At 40.4% G+C, this 15,490-nt stretch overlaps 1 protein-coding gene and 1 pseudogene across 1 annotated transcript; both read left to right on the forward strand.

Annotated features, from left to right (window-relative positions):
- Nucleotides 1-639: 639 nt before the first annotated feature.
- LOC123985824 lies at nucleotides 640-4,737 on the forward strand (annotated as a pseudogene).
- A 5,297-nt stretch (nucleotides 4,738-10,034) lies between these two features.
- Nucleotides 10,035-14,460, forward strand: LOC123986145 (extracellular calcium-sensing receptor-like). The gene is made up of 9 exons (XM_046074250.1): nucleotides 10,035-10,159; nucleotides 10,416-10,710; nucleotides 10,904-10,990; nucleotides 11,257-11,526; nucleotides 11,727-11,930; nucleotides 12,015-12,290; nucleotides 13,027-13,254; nucleotides 13,348-13,471; nucleotides 13,550-14,460. The coding sequence occupies exons 1-9, from the start codon at nucleotides 10,050-10,052 to the stop codon at nucleotides 14,458-14,460; spliced, it is 2,505 nt and encodes an 834-aa protein (XP_045930206.1). The 5' UTR covers nucleotides 10,035-10,049.
- Nucleotides 14,461-15,490: the final 1,030 nt, after the last annotated feature.

Here is a 15,490-nt window from a genome sequence, read left to right on the forward strand (position 1 = left end):
ATGAAGGTTCCCAGTCATCCAGGTCATAGTTATCCAAGGAAGGTTAAAATCAAGGGCAACTGGACTTTCCTCATGTTTGCTCCTACAAACCAAGTCCAGTTGCCCTTGATATTAACCTTCCTTGGATTTTACAGGAAAGTGATACATTTATCTAATTAATCTACAACTTAACATACAAATTAAAGCCCCTTTAAGATGACATTTAAAAAACTAATAAACACATAATATGACTGTTATACACATTTCAGTAGACCACTATCATTATGATCATCCACTGAACTTTGGGCCGGAGAGGTTGCTAACATGGCCTTGGTGAAATATTATTAAAAGTGCACAAATAAATTCTGCATCAATAAAAAATAATTCTCAAATTAAATATATTTTAGGCCCTGCCCCTTATTGTGCTTGTGCCCTGATGGGTGGTGTCAAGATTAAACAACACAGCAAGTCAATAAAAGGGGTAGACATAGTAATCACTTAATGACTGGGCTCAGAAAGGGGGGAAACATGAGGAAAGTCATGTGGGCATTTTTAGATATCAAGTTGCTCTCACTGATGTATTTCATGTTGTTGTGTTCCTACTTTTCTTCTGCTGTGTCCTCCCTCCTTTCTTCCTCTTCCTGCCAGATACAGGGAAAGTTTCATCTAAATGGGATGCACAAGGCTGGAGATGTTGTTCTAGGTGGGCTGTTTGGGATCAACTTCTTTTCTATCTTTCCTGACCTGTCTTTCACCTCAGAGCCACAACAGCCTACCTGCCACGGGTGAGTCTGTCCGGGGAACAGCAAAAAGCAGAACCTCCCATTTGTAGATGTGTTTTGATAATCAGATATTACATGTCATTTTAAACATTTTACTTTTTTGCTGTTATATTTAATGACTATAAGAACTGTTGCTATTGAAGTGGCTTTGTTGTTTGCAAAATCTGAAGCTGTGCAACATATACATATTGGCACAGTTACTGTATCATGTATTTTTTTTATTAGTTTTGATGTCCTAGGATTCAGGCAGGCTCAGACCATGGCCTTTGCTATTGATGAGATCAACAGAAACTCCAACCTGCTACCTAATGTGACTCTGGGATACAGTCTTTATGATAACTGCATCCAACTAGGAATTGGATTCCGTGCAGCCTTGTCTTTAGTCAGTGGTCAAGAGGAGCAGTTTATATTAGACGAGACCTGTGTAGGAGCCCCCCCTGTCCTAGGTATTGTGGGTGATTCTACCTCTACAAGTTCTATTGCCATCTCCACCATTTTAGGAATGTACAGAATACCTATGGTAAGTTTTTTGCTTTACTTTCTAATATTTCTTTTGGATCAATTTGATTTAATTTCACATTTAATGCCAATTGCAAACATGGATATATCAACCTTAAATAATTGAAAGAGCCAATGTTTTTAGTATATACAGTCTGTGACTTTCACAGGTGAGTTATTTTGCCACATGTTCCTGCCTGAGTGACCGGCAAAAGTTTCCATCCTTCTTTAGAACCATCCCAAGTGACGCTTTCCAGGTAACTATGGACCAGATAAAATGATTTTTAAAAAGTATGTGCAATTAAACTTTCCCTGTATTGCTATGAAAAAATATATTCCTTTTGTGTAATATCAGTCATGTTCTTTGTGTTGTTGATGGGGTTGTTCGGTCTCATATAACAAAGCTGAATGGCAATAATTAAACATGGTCCAATGTGAAACATGCTTAGCAGGTTTTCAACTGACAGATTATTGTGACAGCCTGTCCACTAATCCCTACCATCTGTATTCACAGGTGCGTGCTATGATTCAGATTCTAAACTACTTTGGCTGGACTTGGGCAGGTCTGCTGGTCAGTGATGGTGATTATGGACTCTATGCTGCCCGATCCTTCCAGTCTGACTTTGTTCAGTCTGGTGGAGGTTGTCTGGCCTACTTAGAGGTTTTGCCCTGGGCCAATGACCCAGCTGAATTAAGGAGGATTGTGGATGTGATGAAGAAATCTACAGCTCGTGTGGTCATTGTGTTTGCACATGAGAGTTACATTATTGGCCTCATGGAAGAGGTTGGTCTTCAAATACAACTTAATTAAAATTACAACTATCCAACAAATACAATATAGGATACAGACTATTAGCATCACCCTCCACAAACAAATTACAGTGCACTCCATCCATCCATCTATCGTCAAAGGCTTATCCTACGTACAGGGTCGCGGGCGGGGCTGGAGCCAATCCCAGCTGACATCAGGCGCAAGGCAACAGTGCACTCCAGTTATGAAAAATATAATCATAATATAATCACTTTGTAAACACAGGAGTGCACCTGTGTATGAATGAGTAGGACAAGACATGAACTGTCTAAACTGTGAATAATTCAGAAGACTACTAAGACACTACTTTAGTGGCATGATTGTATGACTATATATTTGGTATAATGCACAGGTGGTGAGACAGAATGTCACAGGCCTGCAGTGGATGGCCAGTGAAGCTGGGATAGCAGGTACTGTGTTCCAGACCCCCCAACTCATGCCATACCTGGTTGGCACAATAGGCATCGCCATCCGTAGAGGAGAAATAGCAGGTCTCAGGGATTTTCTCTTACAAATACGTCCTGACCAACACAGCAATGACTATGGAAGTAGCATGGTGAGAATTTAACCTTGCCATCTGATGAAAGTTCCATCAATGATATATTCTGATTATTTCTGTTATCATTTGTTTTTTTTAATGTATTTCAGGTGGCACAGTTTTGGGAATACACATTTCAGTGCAGATTTGCACCACCTCCAGCAGGTTGGGTGGAAGCTGGGGGAGCATTATGCACTGAACAGGAAGATCTAGAGAAAGTGGAGACAAAGTTCTTGGACATTTCAAACCTCAGGCCAGAGTACAATGTGTACAAGGCTGTGTATGCTCTGGCTTATGCCCTTGATGAAATGCTGCAGTGCAAACCAGGGAGAGGGCCTTTCAGTGGGCACAGCTGTGGAAATTTGCAAAGGCTGGAACCATGGCAGGTGTAATATCAGTTTACACTCACACTGGTGTATACAACTAAATCATATGCTTTAGTATTTCTTGAAGAGTAGCATTTCGGGTATAGGATAAAATACAAAGCTATGACATTACTAATCATAAAGGGCAGAGCAGATCACTGTTGATCACTAATTTTCCCTTCTGCTGGTTGATAGCAGTGTATATTATTATCAGGTCAGAGACCACATTATATTGTCACAGATGTGACTTCACTTCAGATTAAATGCTTTGTTGAAATTGTTAATGTAATCAGAGGAATAAATTTTCATCTGTCCTGTTGGGTTTTCCTCTACTCCTTATTCTGATATTCATAGCTTGTGTATTACTTGGAAAAGGTCAACTTTACAACACCATTTGGTGATCAAGTGTCATTTGATGAGAATGGTGATGCCTTACCAGTCTATGATATCATGAACTGCCTGATGGAAGAACTAAACTTCGGAAAGTGGGTGAAGTTAAGAGGTCAGCCTTCAAAGGTGAAGAACTCACAATTGATGAAGACAAAATCTTCTGGAACTTTGAATCAAAAAAGGTTGCTTCTGATTTTTCAGACACATATATTTTGGCCATTGTATAACTCATTATAGCAGTGTAAAACAATGTTTTCACCTTATAGCCACCCCGGTCAGTGTGCAGCGAGAGCTGTCCTCCAGGAACCCGCATGGCCAGAAAGAAAGGGGAACCTGTGTGCTGTTTTGACTGCATCCCTTGTTCTGAGGGAAAGATCAGCAATAAGACTGGTTGGTTTTCACTTCAACACATTGCAGTTTGGAGATGTTATACAAAGATTTATCTCAAGACTTTCTCCTTTTTCTCAGACTCCACTGAGTGCATCAGTTGTCCTGAGGATTTCTGGTCCAGCTCCCAGCGTGACCAGTGTGTTCCTAAGAAAACAGAGTTCCTCTCCTACCATGAACCTCTGGGTATCTGCTTGACAACTGCCTCATTGCTGGGCACAATTATCTGTGCTGTTGTACTAGGGATCTTTATCTATCATCGCAGCACACCCATAGTACGAGCCAACAATTCAGAACTGAGTTTCCTGCTCTTGGTGTCACTTAAACTATGTTTCCTTTGCTCACTGCTGTTTATTGGACGTCCCAGGCTGTGGACATGCCAGCTGAGACACGCAGCATTTGGGATCAGCTTTGTGCTTTGTGTTTCATGCATTCTGGTGAAAACCATGGTGGTTCTGGCTGTGTTCAAGGCCTCCAAGCCAGGAGGTGGAGCCAGTCTGAAGTGGTTTGGTGCTGTGCAGCAGAGAGGGACAGTTATTGTTCTTACTTCCATTCAGGCAGCAATCTGCACTGCCTGGCTTGTATCTTCCTCACCTTCACCTCATAAAAACACTCAATACCACCATGATAAGATAATTTATGAGTGTGTAGTCGGGTCCACAGTTGGTTTTGCAGTGTTATTGGGTTATATCGGCTTACTGGCTACCCTCAGTTTTCTGATTGCATTTATAGCAAGGAATCTTCCAGATAGCTTCAATGAGGCCAAACTCATCACTTTCAGCATGCTGATCTTCTGTGCTGTGTGGGTGGCCTTTGTCCCTGCATACATCAGCTCACCAGGCAAATATGCAGATGCAGTGGAGGTATTTGCCATCCTGGCCTCCAGTTCTCTTGGTATCACTGTTTGGACCCAAATGTTACATAATCCTGCTGAGACCAGAGAAAAATACAAAGAAAGCTATCATGGGTCGAGGCATCCAATCATAAAAATTTATTCAGACCACAGAATCAGACAGAATGAATATGTTTTGTCTATACAAAAGAAAAACACAGTCAGAAATGTAGGTTAATACTAATAACAAAATTAAGCTTTTTAGAAAACAGGGCTGATGTCAGACATATGTATTTGAATATTAAATCTCTTACTACTAAGACCCTTTGTGTGAGAATACTTAAATCAAACAAATTATTCTATTTTTAAGTAAAAGGCACTTACATTTAAAATGCTATTATTGCCTTTGTGACTTTTCCTGATTTAAGTTAACCTTACACCTGATTAAACTACAAGATACTTTCTCTAAATAAATTATGCAGACTATTTGGGTTTGTCTGACATTATTTTACAGCATGTGCTTTATGATGACCTGTCTGGGATTGATGTTTTTGTATATTAGCCCCAGATTTAAAAAGCTCCTCTCAACTCCTGAATTTCCAAACATCAAACATAACAAAGTCAGTCTTTAAAATAAATCTATGACTTTTCCTGAGTATAAAGACTGGCCAAAAAGTGAGTTATGGTCAAAGTTTTGGTAGATACTGCAGTATCTTTGAGTAATTAAACTGAACAAAATTATAAAAGCAACACTTTTGTTTTGCCCCCATTCATTATGAGCTGAACTCAAAGATCTAAGACTTTTTCTATGTACACAAAAGGCTTATTTCTCTCAAACATGGTTCACAAATCTGTCAAAATCTGTGTTAGTGAGCACTTCTCCTTTCCCATGATAATCCATCCACCTCACAGGTGTGGCATATCAAGAGGCTGGTCAGACAGCATGGGTATTGCACAGGTGTGCCTTAGGCTGGTCACAATAAAAAGCCACTCGAAAATGTGCAGTTCCATCACACAGCACAATGCCATAGATGTCATAAGTTTTGAGGGAGCGTGCAATTGGCATGCTGACTGCAGAAATGTCCACCAGAGTTTTGGCCGTGAATTGAACGTTCATTTCTCTACCATAAGCCGCCTCCAAAGGTATTTCAGAGAATTTGGCAGTAGATCCAACTGACCTCACAACCGCAGATCATGTGTAACCACACCAGCCCAGGACCTCCACATCCAGCATCTTCACCTCCAAGATCGTCTGAGACCAGCCACCCAGACAGCTGCTACAACAATCGGTTTGCATAACCAAAGAATTTCTGCACAAACTGTCAGGAACCGTCTCTGGGAAGCACATCTGCATGCTCGTCGTCCTCATCGGGGTCTCGACCTGACTGCAGTTAGTTGCCATAACTGACTTCAGTGGGCAAATGCTCACATTCGATGGCGTCTGGCACTTTGAAGAGATGTTCTTTTCACGGATGAGTCTCAGTTTTCACTGTACGGGGCAGATGGCAACAGCAACACCAGATACTGACTGGTTTCCGGAACCCCCCAATACAGTAAGACTGCACGTTTTCGAGTGGCCTTTTATTGTGGCTAGCCTAAGCACACTTGTGCAATACCCATGCTGTCTGATCAGCATCTTGATATGCCACACCTGTGAGGTGGATGGATTATCTTGGCAAAGGAGAAGTGCTCACTAACATAGATTTTGACAGATCTGTGAACAATATTTGAGAGAAACAGAAAGTCTTAGATCTTTGAGTTCAGCTCATGATGAATGGGGGCAAAACAAAAGTGTTGCGTTTATAATTTTGTTTAGTATATTATTGATCATGGTAAATTGTAAATGGACCCTTAGATAGGTTTCTACCTAACAATACTTACCATTCTGTTCCCTGCATGGCGACAGAGCTGCCATGCAGGGAACCGGACTAAGGAGCACCCAGGAGCCAAGGAGTAAACAGCCACCCCTGTGATTAGAAATCTAGGTTGTGAGAAACACAGTAGCACATGCAACAAAAGCTATATAGGGTAACTGTTGTTATATGAGAAGGGATGGAGCTCCAGGTTTGCCCACAAATGTCTGTGAAGAAGAAACAAGGACATTTGTCTAATTAGGATGGGCCAATCTCGTCTAAGTCCCGCTCTGCATCAAATCTGTCCAGATCTGTTCATCCCTTTACCCCAATCACCAGTGTCTAGACTCCATCAGGATATATTCCTCATGGCACCACTACCTAAAAATTACCCCATTCACTCAAAAAAAGAGTCTTTTTCTATTGTTTATGTCCCCCAAAGTTTGTCACTAGAGAAATGTTTTCACATTATTTTGTTTTTTTCACAGTATTTTTTGCAGCTTTACGGCATTTATTATTTATGATACCACAGTTTGAGAGAGACAGAGGTGATGACCTGCAGCAAAGGACCACGGGCTGGATTTGGACCCTGGCCACTGCCTGGCGGTGAGCTAACTGGCCACCCCGTGTTTTCACATTTCTCCACTGAAAGAGGAGATGTTTGTACCAAGCGGGAATCACCAAAAGCTCCATAATGCCAATGCAGAAGTGCCTTAAACCTACATTCTTCCTAATGATCAGCAGAGGTCGATTCCACTGGTTACAAAAAGAAGTCTAATTGTCTGATTTATTACCTCAGTAAAAACTTTCCTAATGAGTTTATTTTCTTAATCACTAGTTTGAAGACTTTTTCGATCCAGCATGATGATTATTTTGTACATTATAGTCCCATTTAGAGTGAAATGGACAATAAAGCAGGGTATGTGTTAGGACATGGATACCTTGTGATTGGCAAGTCACTACCACAGCGACCTGTCAGGCATTATAACTCCCCAGCCCCACCCTCTCATCCAAATATGGTCACTTCTGGTTCCAAAAACCCAAGATGGCGTCAGCTAATTAGCCAAACTCAAGGCTTCAAACAGTAGTCCACAAACCAATGAGTGGCTTAGTCCACTCCTTTTATACAGTCTATGGTCTGTACACGTCCCTAAAATCTACAATTCAAATGTTCCCAAGCAAGCTAGATTTGGTACGTAACAAATTTGAATACCAATCCGCTGTCTAGCAAATGCCACCAAATTTGATCCAGCGAAGAAGTTTGCAAACATGGTAGAGTGTGTAGTCTTTGGATGTTAACCAGATCCTGGAGCTTACTTCTGCTATCTACTACATAATAACAATTTGAGAATGTAAATGCATTATAATATTGTAGCAGATATTATTGTATCACAATCAACTAACGCTGTGTCAGCCACTGCCAGTTTCAAGCTGACGAGCTAGCAAACAACATAAACAAATAAAATATGCTAACTACACTTACCATTCTGATACATCTGCTAGTCGCCGATTTTGGTGCACAACAGACTCCTCATCTGTGTCTGGCTAAGGTTCAAACATGTAGCATACGACTGAATCTCTCCAATACTTCATCTAACTAACCATCTTGAAGCGTGCTGCTCTTTCGCTGGTCAATAAAGCCGCATTTCGCCCAAAGGAACTATACCCCGGGACTAGGAACATTTGGAAGAACTTGCTGTGTTTCCACAGAAGGGACCCGGGTCTAAATTTAGTTCTATGGTCTTTATTTTACCCCCCAAAAAGTCCCTGCTCGGAGGGTAGTACTTTCCAAAAGTACCTTTCTTTGGTGGGGTGGGGCTTGCCTTCCTGTAAATTTCTGAGCATGTCGGGTGTTTTTCTAGGACTGCTCCTCAATTTTCCACCATTCCTCTCTCTGCTGGAGTTATTTTAAGAACTTGATGACTTTATCCAGTTTGTTATTGAATTTGTTGTCTCTCATTGTACTCCCATACAACAAAAGCTGTTTTTAATAGTCAAGCATATCCTATAGTTTTTCATTATATTCCAATCAAATTTGATGTTCATTTATAAATTTTGCTCATTGATAATGGTAACAAATGCATGTGCATCGCTTTGTAAGGCGAGGGCCTACAACCAACGTCAACTGGTTAATTTGCCTAATCTTCGCAGGTCTTAAGACCAATGTAGAAACGCACAGAACAATGGGCTGAAGGAACATTTTAGTTCTTTGAAAAGAGATCCGGGGACTTAAAGTCAGCTTAAGAAGCTGGTGGTTGGTGGGACATTCATAGATCCAAAATTCCTCACTGAGGGAGAAAGAGTAGGTGTGCTTCCAGCCCTTTTTCAGAGTTAAAAAAACTTTTCATGTCAGAAAACCATGTTAAACTTGATATTAATCATAGCAGAGTATTTTTACATACTTCAAAACTTTTCTGGAGGGGAAGTTTAACTGTCTCCTAATTGAAATAATGTTACCATGACATACATAACTACTTTTACTTTTACATGATAGCAAATCTTTTCAAATTGGAAAGACAAAAATCTTAACCATACATTTATTAATAGGGTGTCATTTTTGTTAAACCACTAGGATAGTTTTTCTTGACTTACTACACTTTTAAATGTAAATGTAAATGCATTATGACTGATATTGCAAATTTATTTTTGCAAGAAATAAGAATGTAACTTGGCAGTGACCAGCAGAGTTGCTACTAAATGAAAAATCACTTGGGAGCCGAAACAGCCAGATCTCGAAATGAATGGAGCCATAAGATCTGGCTCCCTTCTAAGAGCCACAATTCCTATCACTACAATCTAAGACAGGCGGTGAAATGAAAAATACAAGGGAAGATGAACTGTTGTCTTAGTATGCTGCTGCCATCTAGTGGACGTTTTATTAAACTCTGTTAACAATTGATAATGAATATCACATGCTCATGGCTAATTTGTGCAGTTGGGATAATACTCAGTACAAAGTGACTCTTCTGATACTGTAGGTATCTGCTCAGGTTTTATACTGCAGAGCAATTCAGAAGAAAACTTATTTTACAACAAGGCAAGTATGTGTTTTACAGGAATTGTCTGTGAAGGTTCTTAGTCATCCAGGTGGAAGTTATCATAGTTATCCATCCATCCATCCATCCATCGTCAACAGCTTATCCTGCGTACAGGGTCGCGGGCATAGTTATCCAAGGAAGGTTAAAATCAAGGGCAACTGGGCTTTCCTCGTGTTTCAACTATGTCCACAACTTTTACTTTATGTTGCATAAATTGCTAACACAAGCTGGGTGAGATATTATTAAAAGTGCACAAATAAATTCTGCCTCAGTACAAAACAATTCTCAAATGAATTGCATTTTAGGCCCTGCCCCTAATTTTGCTTATGCCCTGATGGGTGGTGTGCAAGATTAAACAACACAGCAAGTCAATAAAAGGGGTTACGATACCAGTAACACTTGATGACTGGGCTCAGAAAGGTGGAAAACATGACAATAGTCATGTGGGCATTTTTAGATATCAATTTGCTCTCGCTGATGTATTTCATGTTGTTGTGTTCCTACTTTTCTTCTGCTGTGTCCTCCCTCCTTTCTTCCTCTTCCTGCCGGATACAGGGCCAGTTTCATCTAAATGGGATGCACAAGGCTGGAGATGTTTTTCTAGGTGGGCTGTTTGGGATCCACTTCTTTTCTGTCTTTCCGGACCTGTCTTTTACCTCACAGCCACAACAGCCTACCTGCCACGGGTGAGTCTGTCAGGAAACAACTAAAGCAGAAACTGGGGAAAGTTTGTCCCATGCGTAGAATGTTTACAACAATTACAATGTGTGTTTATGCCATTTTAAACATTTTATTGCACAGATGTCTTTTTTTATTGACAATAATGTTACTACTAAATTGTAATTGTTCGCAAAACCTGCAGCTGTGCAACATATTCATGTTTACACAGTTACTCGATCATGTTGTATTTTCAATAATAAACAGTGGAAATTTTTGTGTCAGTTTTGATGTCCTAGGATTCAGGCAGGCTCAAACCATGGCCTTTGCTATTGATGAGATCAACAGAAACTCCAAGCTGTTACCTAATGTGACTCTGGGATACAGTCTTTTTGATATCTGCGTCCAACTAGGAATTGGTTTCCGTGCAGCCTTGTCCTTAGTCAGTGGTCGAGAGGAGCAGTTTATATTAGACGAGACCTGTGTAGGAATCCCTCCAGTCCTAGGGATTGTGGGTGATTCTTCCTCTACCCGTTCTATTGCCATCTCCAGTGTCTTAGGTTTGTACAGAGTACCGATGGTAAGTTTTGCACCACAATATTTAATAATTAATTTATATAATTTTGATTTTATTTCAAATTTAATTTGAATTGTACACATAGAGTAATCCACCTTAAAAAGGAGAATGTAAGACTCAAGTAATCAAACAACATTTTTTAAAGACTTGGTAAAGGTTTTAAACGTTTCTAGGATCTACAGTCTGTCTTTCACAGGTGAGTTATTTTGCCACGTGTTCCTGCCTAAGTGATCGGCAAAAGTTTCCATCCTTCTTTAGAACCATCCCAAGTGACGCTTTCCAGGTGACAATCAGCAAAATAAATATGCATAAAAGAAAGCCTTTGCAGTTAAACATTGATCATAAAGAACTTTCATGTACTTCACTGAAAAATATATTCCTTTTGTGTAATACCAGTCATTTTATTTGTGTTGTTGTGTTGTTCGGTCTCAGATAACAAAGCTAAATGGAAATAATAAACACGGTCCATTGTGAAACCTGTTTAGCAGGGTCTCCACTGACAGATTATTCCAGCCTGTGCACTAATCCCTCCACTCTGTATTCACTTAGGTGCGTGCTATGATTCAGATTCTAACCCACTTTGGCTGGACTTGGGCAGGTCTGCTGGTCAGTGATGATGATTATGGACTCTATGCTGCCCGATCCTTCCAGTCTGACTTTGTTCAGTCTGGTAGAGGTTGTCTGGACTACTTAGAGGTTTTGCCCTGGAGCAATGACCCAGCTGAACTAAGGAGGATTGTGGATGTAGTGAAGAAATCTACAGCTCGTGTGGTCATTGTGTTTGCACATGAGAGTCTCTTGATTAACTTCATGGAAGAGGTTGGGCTTGAAATACAACTTAAATATAACCTACAGTAAAATTTACTTTATGGATGTCCAGTATGCATACATTTGCTTATAATATAGTGTAAAACATTGGATTGCACCTGTATATGAATGAGTAAGACATGATCTGTGTAAACTGTGTATAATTTAGAATGGGCATTGTTGTATGACTATATAATTGGTATAATACACAGGTGGTGAGACAGAATGTGACAGGCCTGCAGTGGATGGCCAGTGAAGCTGGGATAGCAGGTACTGTGTTCCAGACCCCCCACCTCATGCCTTACCTGGGTAGCACACTGGGCATCGCCATCCGTAGAGGAGAAATAGCAGGTCTCAGGGAATTTCTCTTACGAATACGTCCTGACAAACACAACAATGACTATGGAAATAGCATGGTTAGAGATGAAACTTCTGATGGCAATTTCATAGAATAATATATATAATTCTTTCCATTAACATGAAGTTTTAATGAATTTCAGGTGAAACAGTTTTGGGAATACACATTTCAGTGCAGATTTGCACCACCTCCAGAAGGTTGGGTGGAAGCTGGAGGAGCATTATGCACTGGACAGGAAGATCTAGAGAATATGGAGACTGAGTTCTTGGACATTTCAAACCTCAGGCCAGAGTATAATGTGTACAAGGCTGTGTATGCACTGGCTTATGCCCTTGATGAAATGCTGCAGTGCGAACCAGGGAGAGGGCCTTTCAGCGGGCACAGCTGTGCCACTTTGCAAAGACTGGAGCCATGGCAGGTGTGATATCAGTTTACATTCACACCTATGTATACATCTAAATCCTATGCTTTCGTATTTCTTGCAGAGTAGCATTTAGGGTATAGGATTAAATGCAGAGCTACGTGATTACTAATCTTAAAGTGCAGAGCACTTTGATAATGTATTCAGGGGTGTGACTAAATCTCACGCCGCGAGATTGAATTGTAGCGGTATTTCTCATCAGCTGAAAAGCTGTCTCGCTAGACTCACGCAAATTACATTTTTCACACGTTGTCAAGCCACACATTTATTTTCTTATGCAGTGAAATACAAATGTAGTGTAACTGATAAGATAGACTCACAGAGCGAATCAACTCCACCCAGCTGATTGACACCAGCGTACGCCCTGAGAGTAATCAGCTGGACCCACTGTTGTGATCCAGATAGCTGTAATGAGTGGTAACGTAGCTGGTAGAGTTTTGCAACATAAACATCTAAAAACTGACTTATATTCTGTTATAGTTAGGTTATAGATTTTGAATAGTCACCTGCCACCTGAAATTTGTGTTTTTCTTTATATAAAAAAATCACCATAAACTGGTGCATAAAAAACATCAGAATGCTGGAAATGTAATATATATAATTCAGCATTAAAGATTGAACCCAATCTCGAATCTCGCCTTGTGGGTGTCTCGTCACACCCCTAGTATTCAGTAGAATTCATTTTGATCCGTCCTCTTTGGTTTTCCTCTACTCCTTATTCTGATATTCATAGCTTGTGTATTACTTGGAAAAGGTCAACTTCACCACACCATTTGGTGATCAAGTGTCATTTGATGAGAATGGTGATGCCTTACCAATCTATGATATCATGAACTGGCTGTGGCTCCCTGATGGAAAAACTACACTTCAGAAAGTGGGTGAGGTTAAGAGGTCAGCCTTCAAAGGTGAAGAACTCACAATTGATGAAGACAAAATCTTCTGGAACTTTGAATCAAAAAAGGTTGCTTCTGATTTTTCAGACACATTTTTTGGCCCATAGATAACTCATTACAGCGGTGTAAAGTAGTGTAGAATAACACTTTTCTCCCTATAGCCACAGCAGTCAGTGTGCAGCGAGAGCTGTCCTCCAGGTACTCGCATGGCCAGAAAGAAAGGGGAACCTGTGTGCTGTTTTGACTGCATTCCTTGTTCTGAGGGAAAGATCAGCAATAAGACTGGTTGGTATCCAACTTTAACCATTGCCGTTTTGAGATCAATTATAAATATGTATCTCAAGACATTTTCCTTTTTCACAGATTCCATGGAGTGCATCAGTTGTCCTGAGGACTTCTGGACCAGCCCCCAGCAGGACCACTGTGTTCCTAAGAAAACAGAGTTCCTCTCCTACCATGAGCCTCTGGGTATCTGCTTGACAACTGCCTCATTGTTGGGCACATTTATCTGTGCTGTTGTCCTAGGGATCTTCATTTATCATCGCAGAACACCTATTGTAAGAGCCAACAATTCAGAACTGAGTTTTGTGCTCTTGGTGTCACTTAAACTATGTTTCCTTTGCTCACTGCTGTTTATCGGACGTCCCAGGCTGTGGACATGCCAGCTGAGACATGTAGCATTTGGGATCAGCTTTGTGCTTTGCATCTCATGTATTCTGGTGAAAACCATGGTGGTTCTGGCTGTGTTCAAGGCCTCCAAGCCAGGAGGTGGTGCCAGTCTGAAGTGGTTTGGTGCTGTGCAGCAGAGAGGGACAGTTATTGTTCTTACTTCTATTCAGGCAGCAATCTGCACTGCCTGGCTTGTCTCTTCCTCACCTGCACCTCATAAAAACACTCAATACAGCAATGACAAGATAGTTTATGAGTGCGTAGTCGGGTCCACAGTTGGTTTTGCAGTGTTACTGGGCTATATTGGCTTACTGGCTACTCTCAGTTTTCTGATTGCATTTATAGCAAGGAATCTTCCAGATAGTTTCAATGAGGCCAAACTCATCACTTTCAGCATGCTGATCTTCTGTGCTGTGTGGGTGGCCTTTGTCCCTGCTTATGTCAACTCACCGGGCAAATATGCAGATGCTGTGGAGGTATTTGCCATCCTGGCTTCCAGTTTTGGTCTCTTGATATCACTGTTTGGACCAAAATGTTACATAATCCTGCTGAGACCAGAGAGGAACACAAAGAAAGCAATCATGGGTCGAGGCATCGAGTCATAAAAACTCAATTAATTAGACAGAATGCATAATTTTTGTCTACACAAGAAAAAGATGTAGGTTAGTAGTAATAGCAATGTTAAGATATTTAGACAGCAGGACTGATGCCAAGTAAATGTATTTGAATATTAAATCTTTTACCACTTGGTTCATATGTTTCTGAATACTTAAAATTCACAATTCAGCCCGAAATTCAAAATGCTCCTCTTAGCTTCTGAGTTTCCAAACATCAAATGTAAGAAAAAGAAGCAGTAATCTATGACTTTTCTTGACTTGCTGGCCATAGATAGAATTATACCATTTTTGACTGTATAAGTAGGGTGACAAAGGTACACTTTTGAAACATTTAAGGGGGTTGATGTCCTGTCTTGCTTGTGAAGCCTTACTGTGAGATTAGACCATCAGCTAAGTCAAGTGCGTATGACTGTAGAGCCCGCCTTTGGAATTCCTCAAAGGGATATGTGTCCTAAAGGTATGCGATGTGGGCATTACGCTGGGCAGCCAAACACATTAGCATGTTCTGTACTTCACAACTTTTGCAAAGTCCTGTATGAAGACAATGCAATGAGAGAGGAATATGAGAAGAGGATATAAAACAAGGCCATCAGAAGGAAAATGGAAAGAATAATTAAATAAAAAATACACCTGGCAGACATTTTTCTACAATCTAATGTCAAGATTACTGTAACAACTTTTTGGTGTTGTGCTATTATGAACATCATGTTATCTTTCTAGCTATGAATGTCATGTATGTCTTTTATTGTTTTAAAGGTTGTAAAAAGGTACATAATAAGTTTACAATATACTTTGTAAGAAAGTGCTAGTACAGTTTTCTTCTGAAATGCAGAGTTTAAGTGCAAATGTGTTTTCAAAAGCCTCTCTCATCATTAAAATAATTATTCCAATTAAACCATTGTATAACAACAGGCTTGAACAATACCATTTCTTAAGAGATACACTTGAGTAGGTTCTCAACACAGATCAGTGCCTTATTCAGCCTATATACTGTCCTCGCAATGAGTTGCACGTTTTT

Source organism: Micropterus dolomieu, linkage group LG17, assembly GCF_021292245.1.
Source record: "Micropterus dolomieu isolate WLL.071019.BEF.003 ecotype Adirondacks linkage group LG17, ASM2129224v1, whole genome shotgun sequence".
Classification (NCBI taxonomy): domain Eukaryota; kingdom Metazoa; phylum Chordata; class Actinopteri; order Centrarchiformes; family Centrarchidae; genus Micropterus; species Micropterus dolomieu.

Bases quoted from the DNA above. Each gene is read 5' to 3' on its own strand.
- LOC123986145 (XM_046074250.1), top strand. From the start codon at position 10,050: ATGCACAAGGCTGGAGATGTTTTTCTAGGTGGGCTGTTTGGGATCCAC. The intron at 10,160-10,415 runs GTGAGTCTGTCA...TTTTTGTGTCAG, and splicing joins CAACAGCCTACCTGCCACGG to TTTTGATGTCCTAGGATTCA. The intron at 10,991-11,256 runs GTGACAATCAGC...GTATTCACTTAG, and splicing joins TCCCAAGTGACGCTTTCCAG to GTGCGTGCTATGATTCAGAT.